We start from the raw sequence: 15,355 nt of genomic DNA, 5'->3' as shown, positions 1-15,355 counted from the left end.
TTTGGAGTGAGCCTTCCGATAACAAAGTGATTTTAGAATAAATGCAGTAAATATATTGCCACTGGAATTCCAATCTCACTCAGAACAACCACAGCTATTACGATGCAACATCAGGATGAATTATGCTGTAGATTCGATGCGATGGGACCACCCGCTTTCGAAATGAACTCTTGCTTATAGGTGGATTGGCCTCAGGCTGGTAGAGCGAAAATCTCCCATTTTATTGATCTAAAGCGGGCAAAAAGACTTCTTCTAATTATTCATAAAATTTTAACTCTAAAATCATTAAATCAAATTTTTATTTTTTTAATAGTATATATAAAATTAATTTTATATTAAAAATATCGCATAACACCTATTTATATCGAAACAAACAATATTCAAATTCAACTATTCAAAATTAAAATTCAAAATCTGAACCCCTTCAATTATAAAAAAACGAGGTTCAATCCAAATACTTTCTTTAATAAATTGAAAAACTTAGGAAAAACTCATTTTATTTTTCAATAGACCAAACTTGAAAGACCATCTTAAAGAATATTTTAACAATAATCAATTGATAATTAATTATATATATATACACAACAGTACAAAATTTATAATTATTTTTATATTATTATATATTTTTATTGATCGAAGATTAACAAAATAAAAAATAAATAAAAAAAAATTCATATCGTAAAATTTATATAAAAAATTAAAATAATATAACAAAATCTGAAAGAACAATAAACTACACATCAACAAACTTCCAATTAAAAAGGTATGATGAGCCAATAGATAACCATACACAGAATTCAAAATGAGATTATCATCATCAAGCAAAGTGTCACCTGACCTGATGAAGAAGCAACAGATCACAAACAGACATGGGAAGTTCCTTAATCACATTAAACTACCCTAGTTTATAATACTCACTCTTTTCTCTCGTTATATATAATAATGTTTCTCACCAAACACAGCAATGCCATACAATATCAAAATGTATATTATGTATAGTATAGAATATTATGTATCACAAGATAGCAGCAACAACAAATCATGGAGTATTATTATTATTATTATTTACTAACATAACAAATCACAACAAGGAGAAAAATTGAGGATGCTTACCTGCCTCCTGCAATCTTGTTCTTCTATTCAGGAATGAACTTGAGAGACTCCCTCCATATTAGTTCCTTTATGTCGTCTTCACTCAAATCAGATTGCTCGAAATCAAAAACAAATGGTGATGGACAAGTCGGCTCCTCGTTGATCTCGTGGAGGCTCGATAAAAATGGATGATTCAGTGCTTCCTCCACTTTGTCAATCGAAAAAAGCTCATCAATGTGAATGTTAGAAATTTTCCAATTGGACAAAAAGGATTAAGGACTGATGGATGGATACCTGTAATACGCTTAGCCGGATCGAAAACAAGCATCTTTTCTGCAAGATCAATTGCAAGAGGAGATGCCTCCGGGAACTTTTGGGAAAAGGGCTGCTTGGGTACCTGAGGTAGGTGCTGCTTGACATATCCTCGAACATTGTCGTCATTTTTTAAAAATCCCAGATCAGAATCTTCAGGGTGTCCCAATAGCTGCTCCAAATTTGACAAAATAATCAGTGACTGATTTAGGTAACATTCTACAACTCTAGAGACCACATCATCGACATTTTAGCTAGGAGGGAGGGAGGTACCTCATTTATTAGCTCCAACTGTTGTACGTAGTCCTTGCCGGGGAAAAGAGGCTCCCTTTTAATAATCTCCATTAATATACAACCAACTGACCAGACATCAATTGCTGCAGTATATTCTGAGCAATTGAGCAATAATTCAGGAGCTCGATACCATCGGGTGACAACATATTCAGTCATAAAATCAGTATCGGAGGCAGTTCTTGCAAGTCCAAAATCACAAATTTTCAAGTCACAGTTAGCATTTAGGAGCAAATTGCTGGGCTTAAGGTCTCGGTGCAGAACATCAGCGGAATGTATATATTTTAGTCCCCGCAATATCTGATAAAGGAAATACTGCCAAAGCAAGAGACAAGTACAATTGAAGAAGCAGTGGCAGATATCATTTATAAATTCACCAAAGCTAATTAATATACTTCTTACACCACATCAAAAACACATTATTATTAATTCATGGTGTACAAACTAGAGAACAATGAGGCATCACAAATTCTAGTCCTGAGCAAATAAAAATACTTTAGTCGCTGAAAACTGAGAAAACGAAACAAAATCTGATGCACAGATAAAAAACTGATACACCGCTTAGTACTAAAAGACCAGTCTTTCAACAGAACATCAACATGATACTGGCAACTAAGGTTGTGAACTCAAATTCAAATATTAAATTATAGACTCCCTCCCTCCGTCCCGTAAAATTAACACATTTGAGTCCGAGATGAAGATTAAGAAAAATGAATTTTAAGTGAAAAGGTGATAAAAGTAAATACAAAAAAGGCAGAGAAACAAAAATGAATAAATAACACTTACTGAAGGTTTCACACATATATGTACCCATAGGTACCGGTATAACACAACTGATGAAAAGGTAATGATAACAAATTTCTACTGTCACCAATATTTTCTACAAGCTCCTAATGTGGATTTTGAGATTAAATCTTCTCTAGAATGGAAAGAATAGCTCAAAAAGTACTTCCTTGCACTTGCATTTCTTTGTTTACAAATGAAAATTGTGCTGCCTAGATCGATAGTTGAACATTTTGTTTTTAATTTATTAACTCCAAACAATTGGTTCCAACAAGTAAGGAACGCTAGCCAAGTTAACGAAGATCAAATCCTTAGCAAACTTAAAATTTCTAAGTGTTAAGTTTCATTCACCCAGCCTTAATTGCAAAAAGATTTCATCCCACAGACATGCCATCAGCAAATCAGGATATCAGATCATCAAGAGTAATAGATTATACATTGATGGAGCAGTGATTGGTATGGAACCAAACAATTCAAACGAGTAAACATTTACTGCCAAAGAACATATGTAAATATTAGTGACTAATCATTCAGGCAGATCATTATCGAGTAAAACTTACTTGGCAATGGTCCTCGGTAAGTTCCTGGGGCGAGCTTATTATCTGGTGCAAATCAGTTTCCATTAATTCATATGCAATGTACACATCATTGAAGTCCGCTTTATCTGGTGGCTTTATCACATCCAGAATTTTAATAACCTGCGGGAATCATCATTACATTAAAATCAATCACAGAATCAAAATTCAACCAAATTTAATCAAAATCTCCCCCAACATTTTCGTGATCCATGTGAGTGAGAAGCTTGATTTCTCTCAGTGTCCTTTTAGCATCTATCCGGTTATCAAAGGCATTCGCAATTCTCTTAATCGCCACCTCCTCTTTCGTGTCCGCATCCGTCGCCGAACTGAACATAGCAGAAACCGCAGCAAACTCACATAATTGTAATCAACCAGACATGAACATATATATATATATACACAGAAAATTACCAAACTAGACCATAAGCGCCTCGGCCAAGGGGAGCGATAGGAGGGATGTACTTGGAGGGGATCTCGAAGAGGCTGCCGAGGACGTTGTACTGGACAAACTTTCCTCCATGGACGGGGCTCCCCTCCAGTTGAACGACTGAACAATCGGAACCATTTTCCCTTTCACTTTCCCTTTCCATTGCCGCTTCTCCTGGAAGAAAAAGAAGAGGTATCTCAAAAAAGGAGATAAGATCTGCTGCAGTGCAGGCAGCTGCTCCTGTACTGTACAGAGTCGGAAATCAAGTCAAATTTAAAAAGGAGGGAAAGTGAGATGTGGTCTGATCTGGTAGGGTATTGGGCAATGATTCAGTGTGGACGGGTGTAAATTTTGGGGGCGGATGGGGCCGACCCAATCCAACCAACTTTAGAGGCCAATTGCAATGGCCAATTCTAAAATAGCTTCGTAAGCTTACATGTCTCAACAAAATATTACTCCCTCGATGCCAAACAAAACACAACATTTATATTTGGGTATAAATTTTTAGGTGAGTAGCGGTTAAGTAAGATAATTTAAAAATTAAGGGATAACGATGGAGAGATAAATATATTATTTTATTTTTTTGTTGGGTAGAGATAAATGTATTATTTTATTTTTTTTATTGGGGTAGAGATTAAATATAATTAATTATTTTTTATTTTGAAAATATGAGACGGTGTTTGAGATATACCAAAAAAAATAGAATATATTTTTAATAAATAGAAGATAATGTGTGTAATAAATTTATTTGAGAGAGATGAAGAAAAAAGAGAGAAGAGGAAAAGATAAAGTTAAAATAAATGTACTCTCTCAAAACTATTTATTATTTAATAAATAGTTGTGTTTACTATTTTTCTCTGTTTATTTTCATAAATAATCATATCATTATAAAACTATATTTACTTTATCATTATTATTACACATTTGTCACTACTTTTACAGTAATACACTCACAAAGACAAAAAAGTCTTTTATCCGTACTTTTTATCCACTACCAATATAATATTAATATTTATTAAATCTCTTATCAAATACAATCCAAACTATATTTTTGGGACGGGAAAAATATTAAAAAGAAAAAGAAAAAATAAAAAAATAAAGAGAGAAAAAAAAAGACAGAGGTGTGAAGTGTGCCTCACCTGCATAAGGGGTAAACTAAATTGTTCATTTTTCCCATCAAAACAAAGGCTATCGTATTACTTTTTTCAAAAGCTTTGACAAAAGCTTCAATCTGACACAAAATACTTTCTATTAGGTTGTTGTTGCAATTGCATAGTTGTGCTATTTTGCACTTTGGAGGTTTTCAGAGCAAGGCCTTTTGATGTTTTTGTAAGATCAAAAACTCATTTTGATTTCTTCGAAGTTTTCTTTTCTCTATAGTGTGATATATCAATTTAAGAATTTATCAAGAATTTATTCAATTTTTTAGTCATATTATAAAACTGAGTTTTGCATTCCCAAAGTTATCCTTTGTTTTTTCATATTAATAAATATATTATTTTATATAATATAAATTTTATATAATAAAATATTTAATTTAATATTCACGTATATATAATTAATTTGGAGTATAAAATTAAATTTTTTTTTATAATTTATAAAATATTTACTATAGTTATATTTAATTATATATATTAATAATTATTTTATGTAATAAAAATATTTAAAATATTAAATTATATTTTTTATTATATATAATATTAAATTTGATTTAACTAACATTGTATAAATTTTATATATTAATTAAAAAATATTAAATAAATAAATAATTACATCTCTTCTCCGTGCGGAGGAGAGAAAGATGAGCTTTCAAACTTTCTTTTCCATGTATGATCCTTTATAAGGTCATCTCGAAAGCGCCTCACATAATTGGAGTTTGGCCCCTCCAATGCAACGCCATATCCAACTTCATTTTTGGTATTTGCTACAGTGCAATATCATTTTTGGTGTTGCACTGTGACAAGACCATTTTTCGTGTTGTTATATTTTTTTTTTTATATTAATTATTTGATTTATTTTTTATTTTTTAATTTTTTAAAAGATAATAATTAATTATAGATATAAAAAGTGGTTTAAAATAATGTATAAAATAGAATATTTGAATAATATTCTTTTTTTTGAAGTAAAAAATAGAGTTGTGGATTAGAGTAAACATATTGTAACAACGATATTTTTTGAGTTAATACTGCATAAATAGAGTTCGTGGGTTAGAGATGGCCTAACAACCTTGTCATCTTCATTTTCTTTATCAACACCTACAAGGGACCTAAACCTCTTCTTCATTTGCAGCATCATCATTCGTCACACGATCCAAAGGCTTCGCTGTTTGAGTAGGAGTAGCAGGAAGTTCATGTGTAGTTACAACATTCTAATCACCACAGGTAGTAAAGGGTGTTTGTCGCATAATCATTAGCACCAACTTGGAGGAGAGACACTTGTTGTTTTGGGCAACAAGGACAAAATCTTGGAATTCAATCCTTATGTCCTTAACTTGTTGTTGCAACTACTTGATAACAACAAATCAAAATTGCTATCAAAACTACTTGAGGAGTCCACTCAAGAGATTGCCAAGACTATATATGTTGAGCATTCCACTTCTTTTGAAAGAAAAGGTGTCACTTCTGTAATGTTAACTATGATGTTCCAATGCATTTATCGTCTATGTGGAACCATCATTTTCCCAACGGCGAATGCTAGTACTGTTAGCACAAAAAATTGATAAGTTAATTTTTTTCCATCGATAAACACATTAAATTGATAAACTTTGGATTTGTTGTGATAAAAAAGATGTTCGAGTTCTCATTTGAATCAAAGGTTGAATCGACCATTTCCTGCATTGATCTGCTTGTTCTTAAGTTCTCATGAAATTCATCATGGAGCTAGTGAGAAATGGTCCATTGCACACTCATTTTTGGCCTAGTCCAACCTAAAGCGTTTACACAATGATTTTCTTCATGGTGAACCAACAGATTCCGATGCCTATCTAGAAAAGTGACAAAAGTTTCTACAAGATGTCATGAAGGAGAAAACCTTTATATCTGTTGTCTTAATTGTTCAAAAACAAAAAATTGCTCAAGCTTTGAGCCTCGTGCCCTACTATCTTACAACTGTGATGATTATGATGAATTCTCCGATGCCGATGATGATGCCTAAGAGGCAGCCCCTTGATGTTGCCCATTTTTGGCCTCTTCTGCAAGCCAAGAGGGAGATGGTACAACAAGCCGATGAGAGTTTTTTTGCTAAGGAGGAGTTGGAGCTATAGCTGGAATGCTAGAAGTTATTCTCTGATACTTTGATGTTTATATTATGTTTTTTTTTTGTTGACATGAAGTTGATGTTATAACTTATATGTAATTACTATTTGTGAAGCCGCCTACGGGTTCTTTTTTCTTTTATATCGTGGGAACCCGTAGCCGCTACTCTTCGAGTGCGCTCTGAATAAACACTTGGCCGAACCTAATACCTTGCAAACTAAGCTCGACAAGACAAGTCACACAATGGCCTGTAAGACTTAACTTTGAACTAATGAAACAATGATGCTTTGAGAAAGCTGGGTGAATCTTATCAATAACATCCATTGCCCAAACTTTGAACGGCCATCGTTTGATTAATGCCTGGAGGTCAACAATTGGCAAATGATTCAATGGTCGATATCTTTGATATTCTTAGCATCATTTAGCAAACTTAATACAATCTTCGAATATCTTTGGATAAAAGAATCTCATACAATGTATGGCCTATTTTATGTTCAAGCCTCTTTGATGGGCCCCACACAATCCACTGTGTAGATCCTGCATTATTTCCAACGATTCTTCCGGCCCTAAGCATCTCAATAACACACCTTCAAAAGTCCTTTTCTAAAAAACTTCTTCAATCAAGCAAAACCGGAGCTTCTTCAATCAAGCAAAACCGGAGCGCTTTCAGTCACACTCCCATGGGTGCAGCTGAATTCGGTTCCTTGAGATATTTAATAACATATGTCCTCGGGTCGGTCGATGCGGACGCCTCTAAATCCGTATCAAATGGCCATATTTGAAACTTGTTTTGATACTCGTTTACAAGCACCTTGAGCCAAATCATCTACGTGCTAATTCTCTGTCATCGGGATGTGTTCAATAACAACGTCTGAGATTCTGGAGAATAAACGATATACCAAATCCTTGTACAGATGTAAATGAAGGAAACTGCATGCATATCGCTTTGTTACTTGGTTAGCCACCAACTTTGAATCTCCCCGAATTACAACTAACTGGACCTCTCTTGCCACCAACGCCTCTAAACCCAAAATCAACTCTCTGTACTCAGCGGAATTGTGGGTCATTGCGTTCAATTGTAGTTGTAATTTGATCTTTTGGGAATCATGTCCCTCTAAAATCACTTTGGTTCCTGATCTTCCTCCTGAACTAGAACCATTAAAAAACATATACTATGGTCTGCCCACATACGACACATACTTTGTTTCCTCCAGTCCATTCCCGGTAAATTCAGCCAATAAATCAGTGACTGCTTGTCCTTTCACTGCTTTCAAAGGTTTATATTTTAGCAAAAATTGGGCTAACTTAATGGCCCATTTCATTAATCTTCCCTACATAGTTGGTCTGTGCAAGATTAATTTGATCAAGTCTACCTTGGAAATAACTTGTCTGTCGGGAAAGAATATAATGTTTCAACTTGGTACAAACAAAAACTAGCGAGTAGCTCATCTTCTTAGGTATAATGTAATTCAGCTTGGATCCTGTGAGGGTCTTGCTCAAATAATAAATAGCCCACTCCATACCATTTTCCTATTCCTGGGCCAAAAGACAACTTATCATGTCGTGAGTGTTTGACAAGTACAACTTAAGCAGTTGGTATCCCTTTAGAGGCATCAACACAAGTGGCTTGGTCAGAGCCGCCTTGATGGCTTTCAAAGCCTTTTGCGTTCGGCTCCCCAAACAAAATTCATCATTTTCTCCTATAACAACTTTGTAATGGGCTTCATTTTTCCGGAGGCATTGATGATAAATCTTCTTAAATAATTTACTTTCCCAAGTAGGCTTTGAACTTTCTTGACCGACCCAGGGGGTCTGATCATCTGAATTGCCTTAGCCTTGTTCGCATCTATCTCTATCCCTCTTTTATGTACCAGGAAATCCAAAACGTTTCCTGCTGACACCCCAAAAATACATTTTTAGTTGGATTCATTTTCACATTGTAACTCTTCATCCGACGCAATGCTACCCTCATATCATCCAAGTAGCTTTCAAAATCAATCGACTTGAAAATCACATTATCAATATAGACTTCCACAGACTTAACGATCAAGTCATAAAAAATGGCATTCATGGCCCTTTGATATGTAGCTTCAGCATTTAGTCGGCTGTCATGTAAAACTTGTCATCTCAATATCCACTAGTGATAAATGAGCAATTCCTTTGCCTAATCTTTTAAGAGTCTTCAAAGGCATAACATTGAAGATTGCAACATTATCAATAAACACCATTCTGATTGGCTTACCGCAAATATGAGCATTTACATTAAGGGGTTTCAGATTAGGAACCATCTCTTCAGAGAGGGGAGAAAAAATCATAGGTAAAAGAATATTCATTGGTGGATAGAGATATGTTATCCTTGCGCATTTAGGCTATTCCAAACACTCATCCACTAAGCTAGCCCAAATCCGCTTCTTTTCTTGCCAGTTCATTCTTGACATCCCAAATTTAAAAAGGAATCGCTTGGTGACAGGGTCTGCCTTGGTTTTTCATAAGTGACTGAATCTCGGTCGAAGAAAATGACCCAAACTACACTTTGTGGCGATCCTTCTTGATCTTCTTCATGACTGGATCTATATTAATCCAATTACAATATTGACACCTGAAGCATTTTTCATTTTTATTGGGCTTTTCTTGACTCTCTTTCTGGACGGATCTATAATCTGTTGCAGTATCAAGAGACACTCTAATTCCGGGCTAGGATTCCGATGCAAAAACCCTCTTGTTGTCCAAACGCCGACCATGCCTAACAGCGTACCTAAATTTAGCATTGCAAATTTGAGTACGATTCATACCTGGAAATCGAGGGTCAATATCCACTTACAACGGCTTCCTATTTCGACTCCATTTGTTGTTGACTGGATAGAGTTTCCTAGTCGGCTGATCTTGAACCAACACCTGGTCTTTAAGTTCCACCTTATAAGTTCCATTAGGGTGGTCTCACTTTTCTGCAACTCTGTGTTCCCACAACTTGAGCTTTTCTTCTGGTGTTCTTCTAGTCGAGCTCTCTTTTTTAACCCTTTGTTCAGAAAAACTCCTATCGTAACCATAATCACCTTTGGGAATGGTTGTTGTTGCACTCCCAAAGTAACATATTTGAAATTTTTGGCTTTATTGGCCATCTGTTGTACCTTGTTACGTATAAAATTTTGATCTTTTTCCTTGAATAGAGATTCTAACCTTCCAACCTTAGACACTAGACTGGCCAGTTCCTCAACATCCTGGGTGGGTAACGCTTTCCATAACCGTCCATGCATGTTCTAGACCATAAGATTGGTCATTTTTTTTCTCCTTTATCATAGTTGGGCACCTTCCCTTTATTAGACAAATCCTTTCTTTAAACTGTGCAGAAGATTTCTCCAACAGTTGCTTGATTTCCAATAAATCAGTCAGATATACCGTTAGAATAGGGTTGGAAAAACTGACGTGAAAAACTGCTTCCAACCCCTTCCACGTTTGAATATTCCTTGGTTGTAAATTAGCAAACCACAAAAACGCCGTCTTGGTCAAAGATAAACCAAACAACTGCAGTTTATAGAAAGGGTTGTGTCCAATTTCTCCCAACTGAGCCATCAAATGGCCTACGTGCTCTATAGTGGATGAACCATCCTCTCCTGAAATGCATGAAAATCAGGTGGTTGATAATTTCTCGAAAGAGGATGTTCATTGATAATCATTTTCGGGAAAGACCGTTGATATACGGGTCAGTTGGCAATCTAGGGATTCATGACAAAATAGACTCTCAAAATGTGTGTGACATCCTCTGGTCCAGCCTGAGTGGTTGGTGATCCGGCATAAGGATGGGATCATTTGCTTGACATCCTGGTCGTTTCTCTCGCTGGAGATTTTCTTGAAAAGGATCAGGTCTTGCCCCTAAAGGAATGTTGATAGGATAGGTGCGAGGGATTTTTCCCCTATCCACCCTACTAGGGGCGGTAGCACTTGGAATGGTGCTATCCATGAACGATGGCCCCGCAAAATTCGCTTGCAGTCGTGAATGAGACATTCCTTGCAGTGTAGGCACGGAATGCAGGGTGCCCCTCAATAGAGCCTGATCCAGCATATTCTGCATAAATTTTGTTGATCGTGCAACATTGCTGCATGGTTGCTGTTTGCTGGTTGTTCATTTTTTGAACATATGCTAACCATTCAGATGGAACTTGAGATACTCCCCACGTGGTCGAGATAGTTAATGGAGTCATTGTGGTGGCTCCGACGGCTATGCTAAGGCTTTGGGACTGGGAACCCGCCATGAGGTTCCTTGCAATGATTCGACCGGATTAGAGTTGTATGAAATTATCATTGGACGTAGGATCAACAATTTTGCCTCGACTCCCATGGTCGCCAATTTGTTGATGTAGAAATTCAACAATTTAAAGTAAAACTCGGAGATATAGTTTGAATTTGAACAAAATAGTGTCTGAGATCATAGATCCCTAATTAAAGTATGTAAAAAGCTAATACATGAAACAAAGGTCAGACTGAGAATGTAAAAGGATGATCCCCAATGAGACTTTCATGAAATTGTTGTTGATTGAAGATGCTTCTATCCTTTCATTAGAATCGCTTGATATATACACCCATCCAAATCGTCTAGAACCGTTCTAGAGTCGGTTACCCTCTTCGTGTGTCAAACCGTCATCCATTACAACCTATGATTCTCATGTCATCACGTAGTCATTTAAAATTGCTACCGACCAATTCAATATTTTCAATCAGTTCCTCCCAATCTAACCGTCCGAGTAATGTTCGTCAGTTGATCATTTAAAATAATCAATCGCCTAACTTCTAAACAACCTTCGTGAGCTCTCTTCACTTCAACCTACTTATCTGGTTTGAAATTTTCAATCGAGCCCATCATTGGGCCCATTCAATTTCGACCCATGGGCTGAAAAATCCTAATTTTAAATTTACACTCAATAATTTTAATTACCAAATAAGCTTGATTTATTCATATTTACAATAAGAATGAGTATAAAAACTAAGATAAACTAATATTAAAAATAATATTTTTTTCTTAGTGATGTATTAAAGCTCTTCCTAAAGCGTATTGAATGTAGTAAGTGGTTTAATTACATTTCTAATTTCATTATACAATAAAATAATTAATACACTATTAGAATTTATTATTTATTTTTACATTCAAAGAAAAATTCGGTAATTAGTAAAAGATAGCAACAATCTTTATAGTAAAGGCACAAAATTTATTATTCTAACCAATTATTTATTACAATTAAAAAAGATTAGTTGATTTTTAGGTAACTTTTTAATAATAATAATAACTCAGTGTAATAAGATAATGTTATTTTGAAAATATAATTTTAGTAAATTTTTCTTTCATTAATTCAAAATTTTAGAATAGTCAGGTGAGATAAGTATTCCACCCAAAAGCCTTTTTTTTCCTATAAATATTAGGATTTAGTCTTCAAATATTACCTACAAATCCTGAAAAGCTATTCATGTTGCTACATACGTCTACCTATGGAAAACCTACCATCAGCATCACCACTCCCCCAGAACCCTAACCCTTTCGAGCAGGGGAGGGGCAACGACGAGGCTAAGACTGAGGGTGTTGAACGTGAATATGCTTGTAATTATTGTGAAAAGAAGTTCAGGAACAAGCAGGCCTTGGGAGAGCACCAAAATGCCCACAAACTCGAAAGGTCTGTTGAGAGGAATGGTTGGTACTTTCAGCAAGCCCATTTCAGCTACTTTTCTAGGGCCGGGCTACCATACAACACCGGGATGAGGCCAGTCCTGCCACTCCTTGGGGCTTACAACCGACCCCGCCAGGCACAACAAATGCCTTCACAATATCCTGAAATCCACATCAGGTTTAATCTTCACCTGGCAATGCAGCCGATCCCTAGCATGGCCCAACCATTCCTTCGCCGGGTGACATTGCCGTCTCCGCCACCACCACCACCGGGATGCAATAATCTCTTTCCTGGGTCATGCACTGTGGGCAGAAGTATTGTCACTTTTTTGGGACCGGTTTCTTCTTCTGCTAGTCGAAATAATGTGTTTATAAATCCTCAGGTGTTGGCAGTGGACCCAGCAGCGGCACAAATGTGGCTCATATGGCGAAAATTTTTTGCCTACTGCACCAGGAATGATGGTGCAGATTTCCAAGAGAGGAAAGATTCTGCACAAGTGTGTATTTATATTCGTTTTATTTGAAATTTTATACTTGTTTTAGTTGTGTGTTGCCATGTTGATGTTGATTTCAGAAAGTGAATAGCATCATTGAAATTTTGAGAGGTGGTAGTTTATATAGGGTTATTCGAGATCCAAAGCTGGATGCTTCAGCTGATAAGTTACTGTATCCCAGAATTGGTAACCGGAATAATAAAATTTTGTTGTTATATTTTATGTGTGGTGGCAGTGGTCATATTCTAATATTGTGCCCAAGTTCTGTGGGGTGTCAAAAAAAATAAAAAATGACCATCATCAGATGACACTATTAGGGCTCCAAAAATTTAAGTTTCCATTTGACAAATTGTTAGATAATGAATATATTTATTCAAGTACGCCACCTTGAAATTAAGCTTAGGTTTTATTTGTGAAAAAAGAAATAGAAGGATGAGAGTTTGATGTTGTTTATTGACTACCGTGAAGTAAAAGTTTATTTTTAAGATTAAGTTGAGAATTTGATATTATAACCTAGGGATTGTGTAACAGAATATTCTGAAGATAATTTTTTTTTCGGACTAGATATGAGCGTTAGAATTCACAGTTATATCATTTTGATTGACTAATCCGCTGAATGCATTTAGGGGTTGATGAATAGAGTTCTTCAATTGTACCTCGATCAGTTTGTTATGGTAGTATTTATCAATGATAAATTAATGTAGTCCCTGGATAAAGAGAAAAATGCAAAAATATATGCATGGGATATTAAATGTACTACATACAAGAAAATCATATGTAAAGTTATCTAAATGTGAGTTTTGATGGAGAAAAATTGCTTTCTTATGGCATGTTTCTAGAGAAGGTATCTTGGTGGATCCTAAGTGGTGGCAATATAGGATTGACTAAAGCTTACCAATGAATCAAAGGTACGAAGTCCTTTTCGGAGTTTGGTATGATATTATCAGAAATTTTTTCTTGAAGGTTGGAAAACCTCTGACTAATTTGTTGAAGAAGAATGTAAAGATTAACTGGATCTTAAGCGTGAGCCAGCTTTTGTACAATAAAAACATTGATTAACTGAAGCACTAGTTTTGGCTTCACCCGTGGAAGGTGCGGAGTTTGAAGTTTATAGCGATGTATCAAAATGTGGATTATGAGGTGTATTAATGGAGGATTAAAGAGTTATTTCTTATGCATCATGACAACTGATATCTCACGAGGAGAATTATTTTACACTTGTTTTGGCGATGGCGACAATTGTGGTTGCTTGAACTAATTAGAGGCATTGTTTTAATGTCATCAATTGCAGAGTGTTTATTGACCATTAGAGTTTGAAAATTATATGCACCAAAGAGAATTAAATTTGAGACGGAAAAAAAAAATTGTTGGAATTGGTGAAAAACTATGACCTTGAAATTGCATATCATGAAATGCAAAAAAATATTGTAGTTGATGCCTTACATAAAAAACCAATACATAAATTGAGTTCCATGTCGATTGTTGATGAACTATGCCAAGATTTGGCACGGATAAATTGAGGTACTTGAACGATGAATGACTTGGTAATACTTGAAAATGATGCAAATTGAGCTTGAAATATAGGATCATATAGGAGTGGCTCAATCGAAAGATAATAATATGATCGAGTTAGCTATAAAATTTCAGCATAGTTAGATCCAAAACTTTAATATTGCCCAAATGAGAGTCTTTGATTCTATTGAAGATGGTGTATCTCAAATGATCGAGTTGATTTGGAAAAAAAAGCTAATAATAAGTGAGGCTCACAACACACCTTATTATGTGCATCCATTGAGAACTAAAATGTATTAAGATTTACGTAAGCATTTTTGGGTAAGGGCATGCATGAAGAGGATGTAGCCAAATTAGTTGCACATGAGTATTGCATTTCATTCAATGTATGATGGTCAATCGGAAAGATTTATTTTAAATTTAGAATATACCCTAAGAACTGGTGTGATGGAATTTTAATGAATCGGAAGGACCACTTGAATTTGGTGGAATTCCATATAATAATAGCCATCAAGCGAGTATTAGGGACTCATTTTGAAACTCTTTATGGATGAAAATGCAAGACTCCTTTGAGTTGCGGTGATAGAAGTGATCGATTGATATTATGTCCGAAAATATCAAAGAATTGAAAATAAAATTTTAAGTTATTAGAGAGAAAATAAAGGCAACTCATAATTGTTAGAAGATTTATGCCAATAAAACTTTGATGTAACAGTCAACTTCAAAGTTGAGATTTTATTTTAGTGAAAGTATCTCAAATGAGAAGTATTAGGAAGTTCTGGATTGAAGAAAAATTAACTGCTCATTACATTATACTCTATGAAATTATTGAGCGATTTGGTGACTAGACTTATTGTTTGGCACTTCCAAATTTCATGAAATGTATATATAGAATGTGGTATATGTATTACAACATTGGAGGTATATCGAAAAATCTTCTCATATATTGTTAAGGATGG

The 15,355-nt window shown here is 35.1% G+C and overlaps 1 protein-coding gene across 1 annotated transcript; it reads right to left on the bottom strand.

Annotated features, from left to right (window-relative positions):
* Window positions 1-803: 803 nt before the first annotated feature.
* Window positions 804-3,720, bottom strand: LOC127266695 (mitogen-activated protein kinase homolog NTF6-like). Its single transcript, XM_051297047.1, has 6 exons — window positions 3,468-3,720; window positions 3,253-3,382; window positions 3,039-3,176; window positions 1,678-2,010; window positions 1,387-1,576; window positions 804-1,300 (listed from the first exon to the last, which is right to left on the bottom strand). The coding sequence occupies exons 1-6, from the start codon at window positions 3,644-3,646 to the stop codon at window positions 1,137-1,139; spliced, it is 1,134 nt and encodes a 377-aa protein (XP_051153004.1). The 5' UTR covers window positions 3,647-3,720; the 3' UTR covers window positions 804-1,136.
* Window positions 3,721-15,355: the final 11,635 nt, after the last annotated feature.

Source organism: Andrographis paniculata, unplaced genomic scaffold (assembly GCF_009805555.1).
Source record: "Andrographis paniculata isolate CXL003 unplaced genomic scaffold, ASM980555v1 Contig77END, whole genome shotgun sequence".
Classification (NCBI taxonomy): domain Eukaryota; kingdom Viridiplantae; phylum Streptophyta; class Magnoliopsida; order Lamiales; family Acanthaceae; genus Andrographis; species Andrographis paniculata.
The sequence above is the reverse complement of the archived record's forward strand: the minus strand, read 5'-3'. Positions and strand labels throughout refer to the sequence as shown.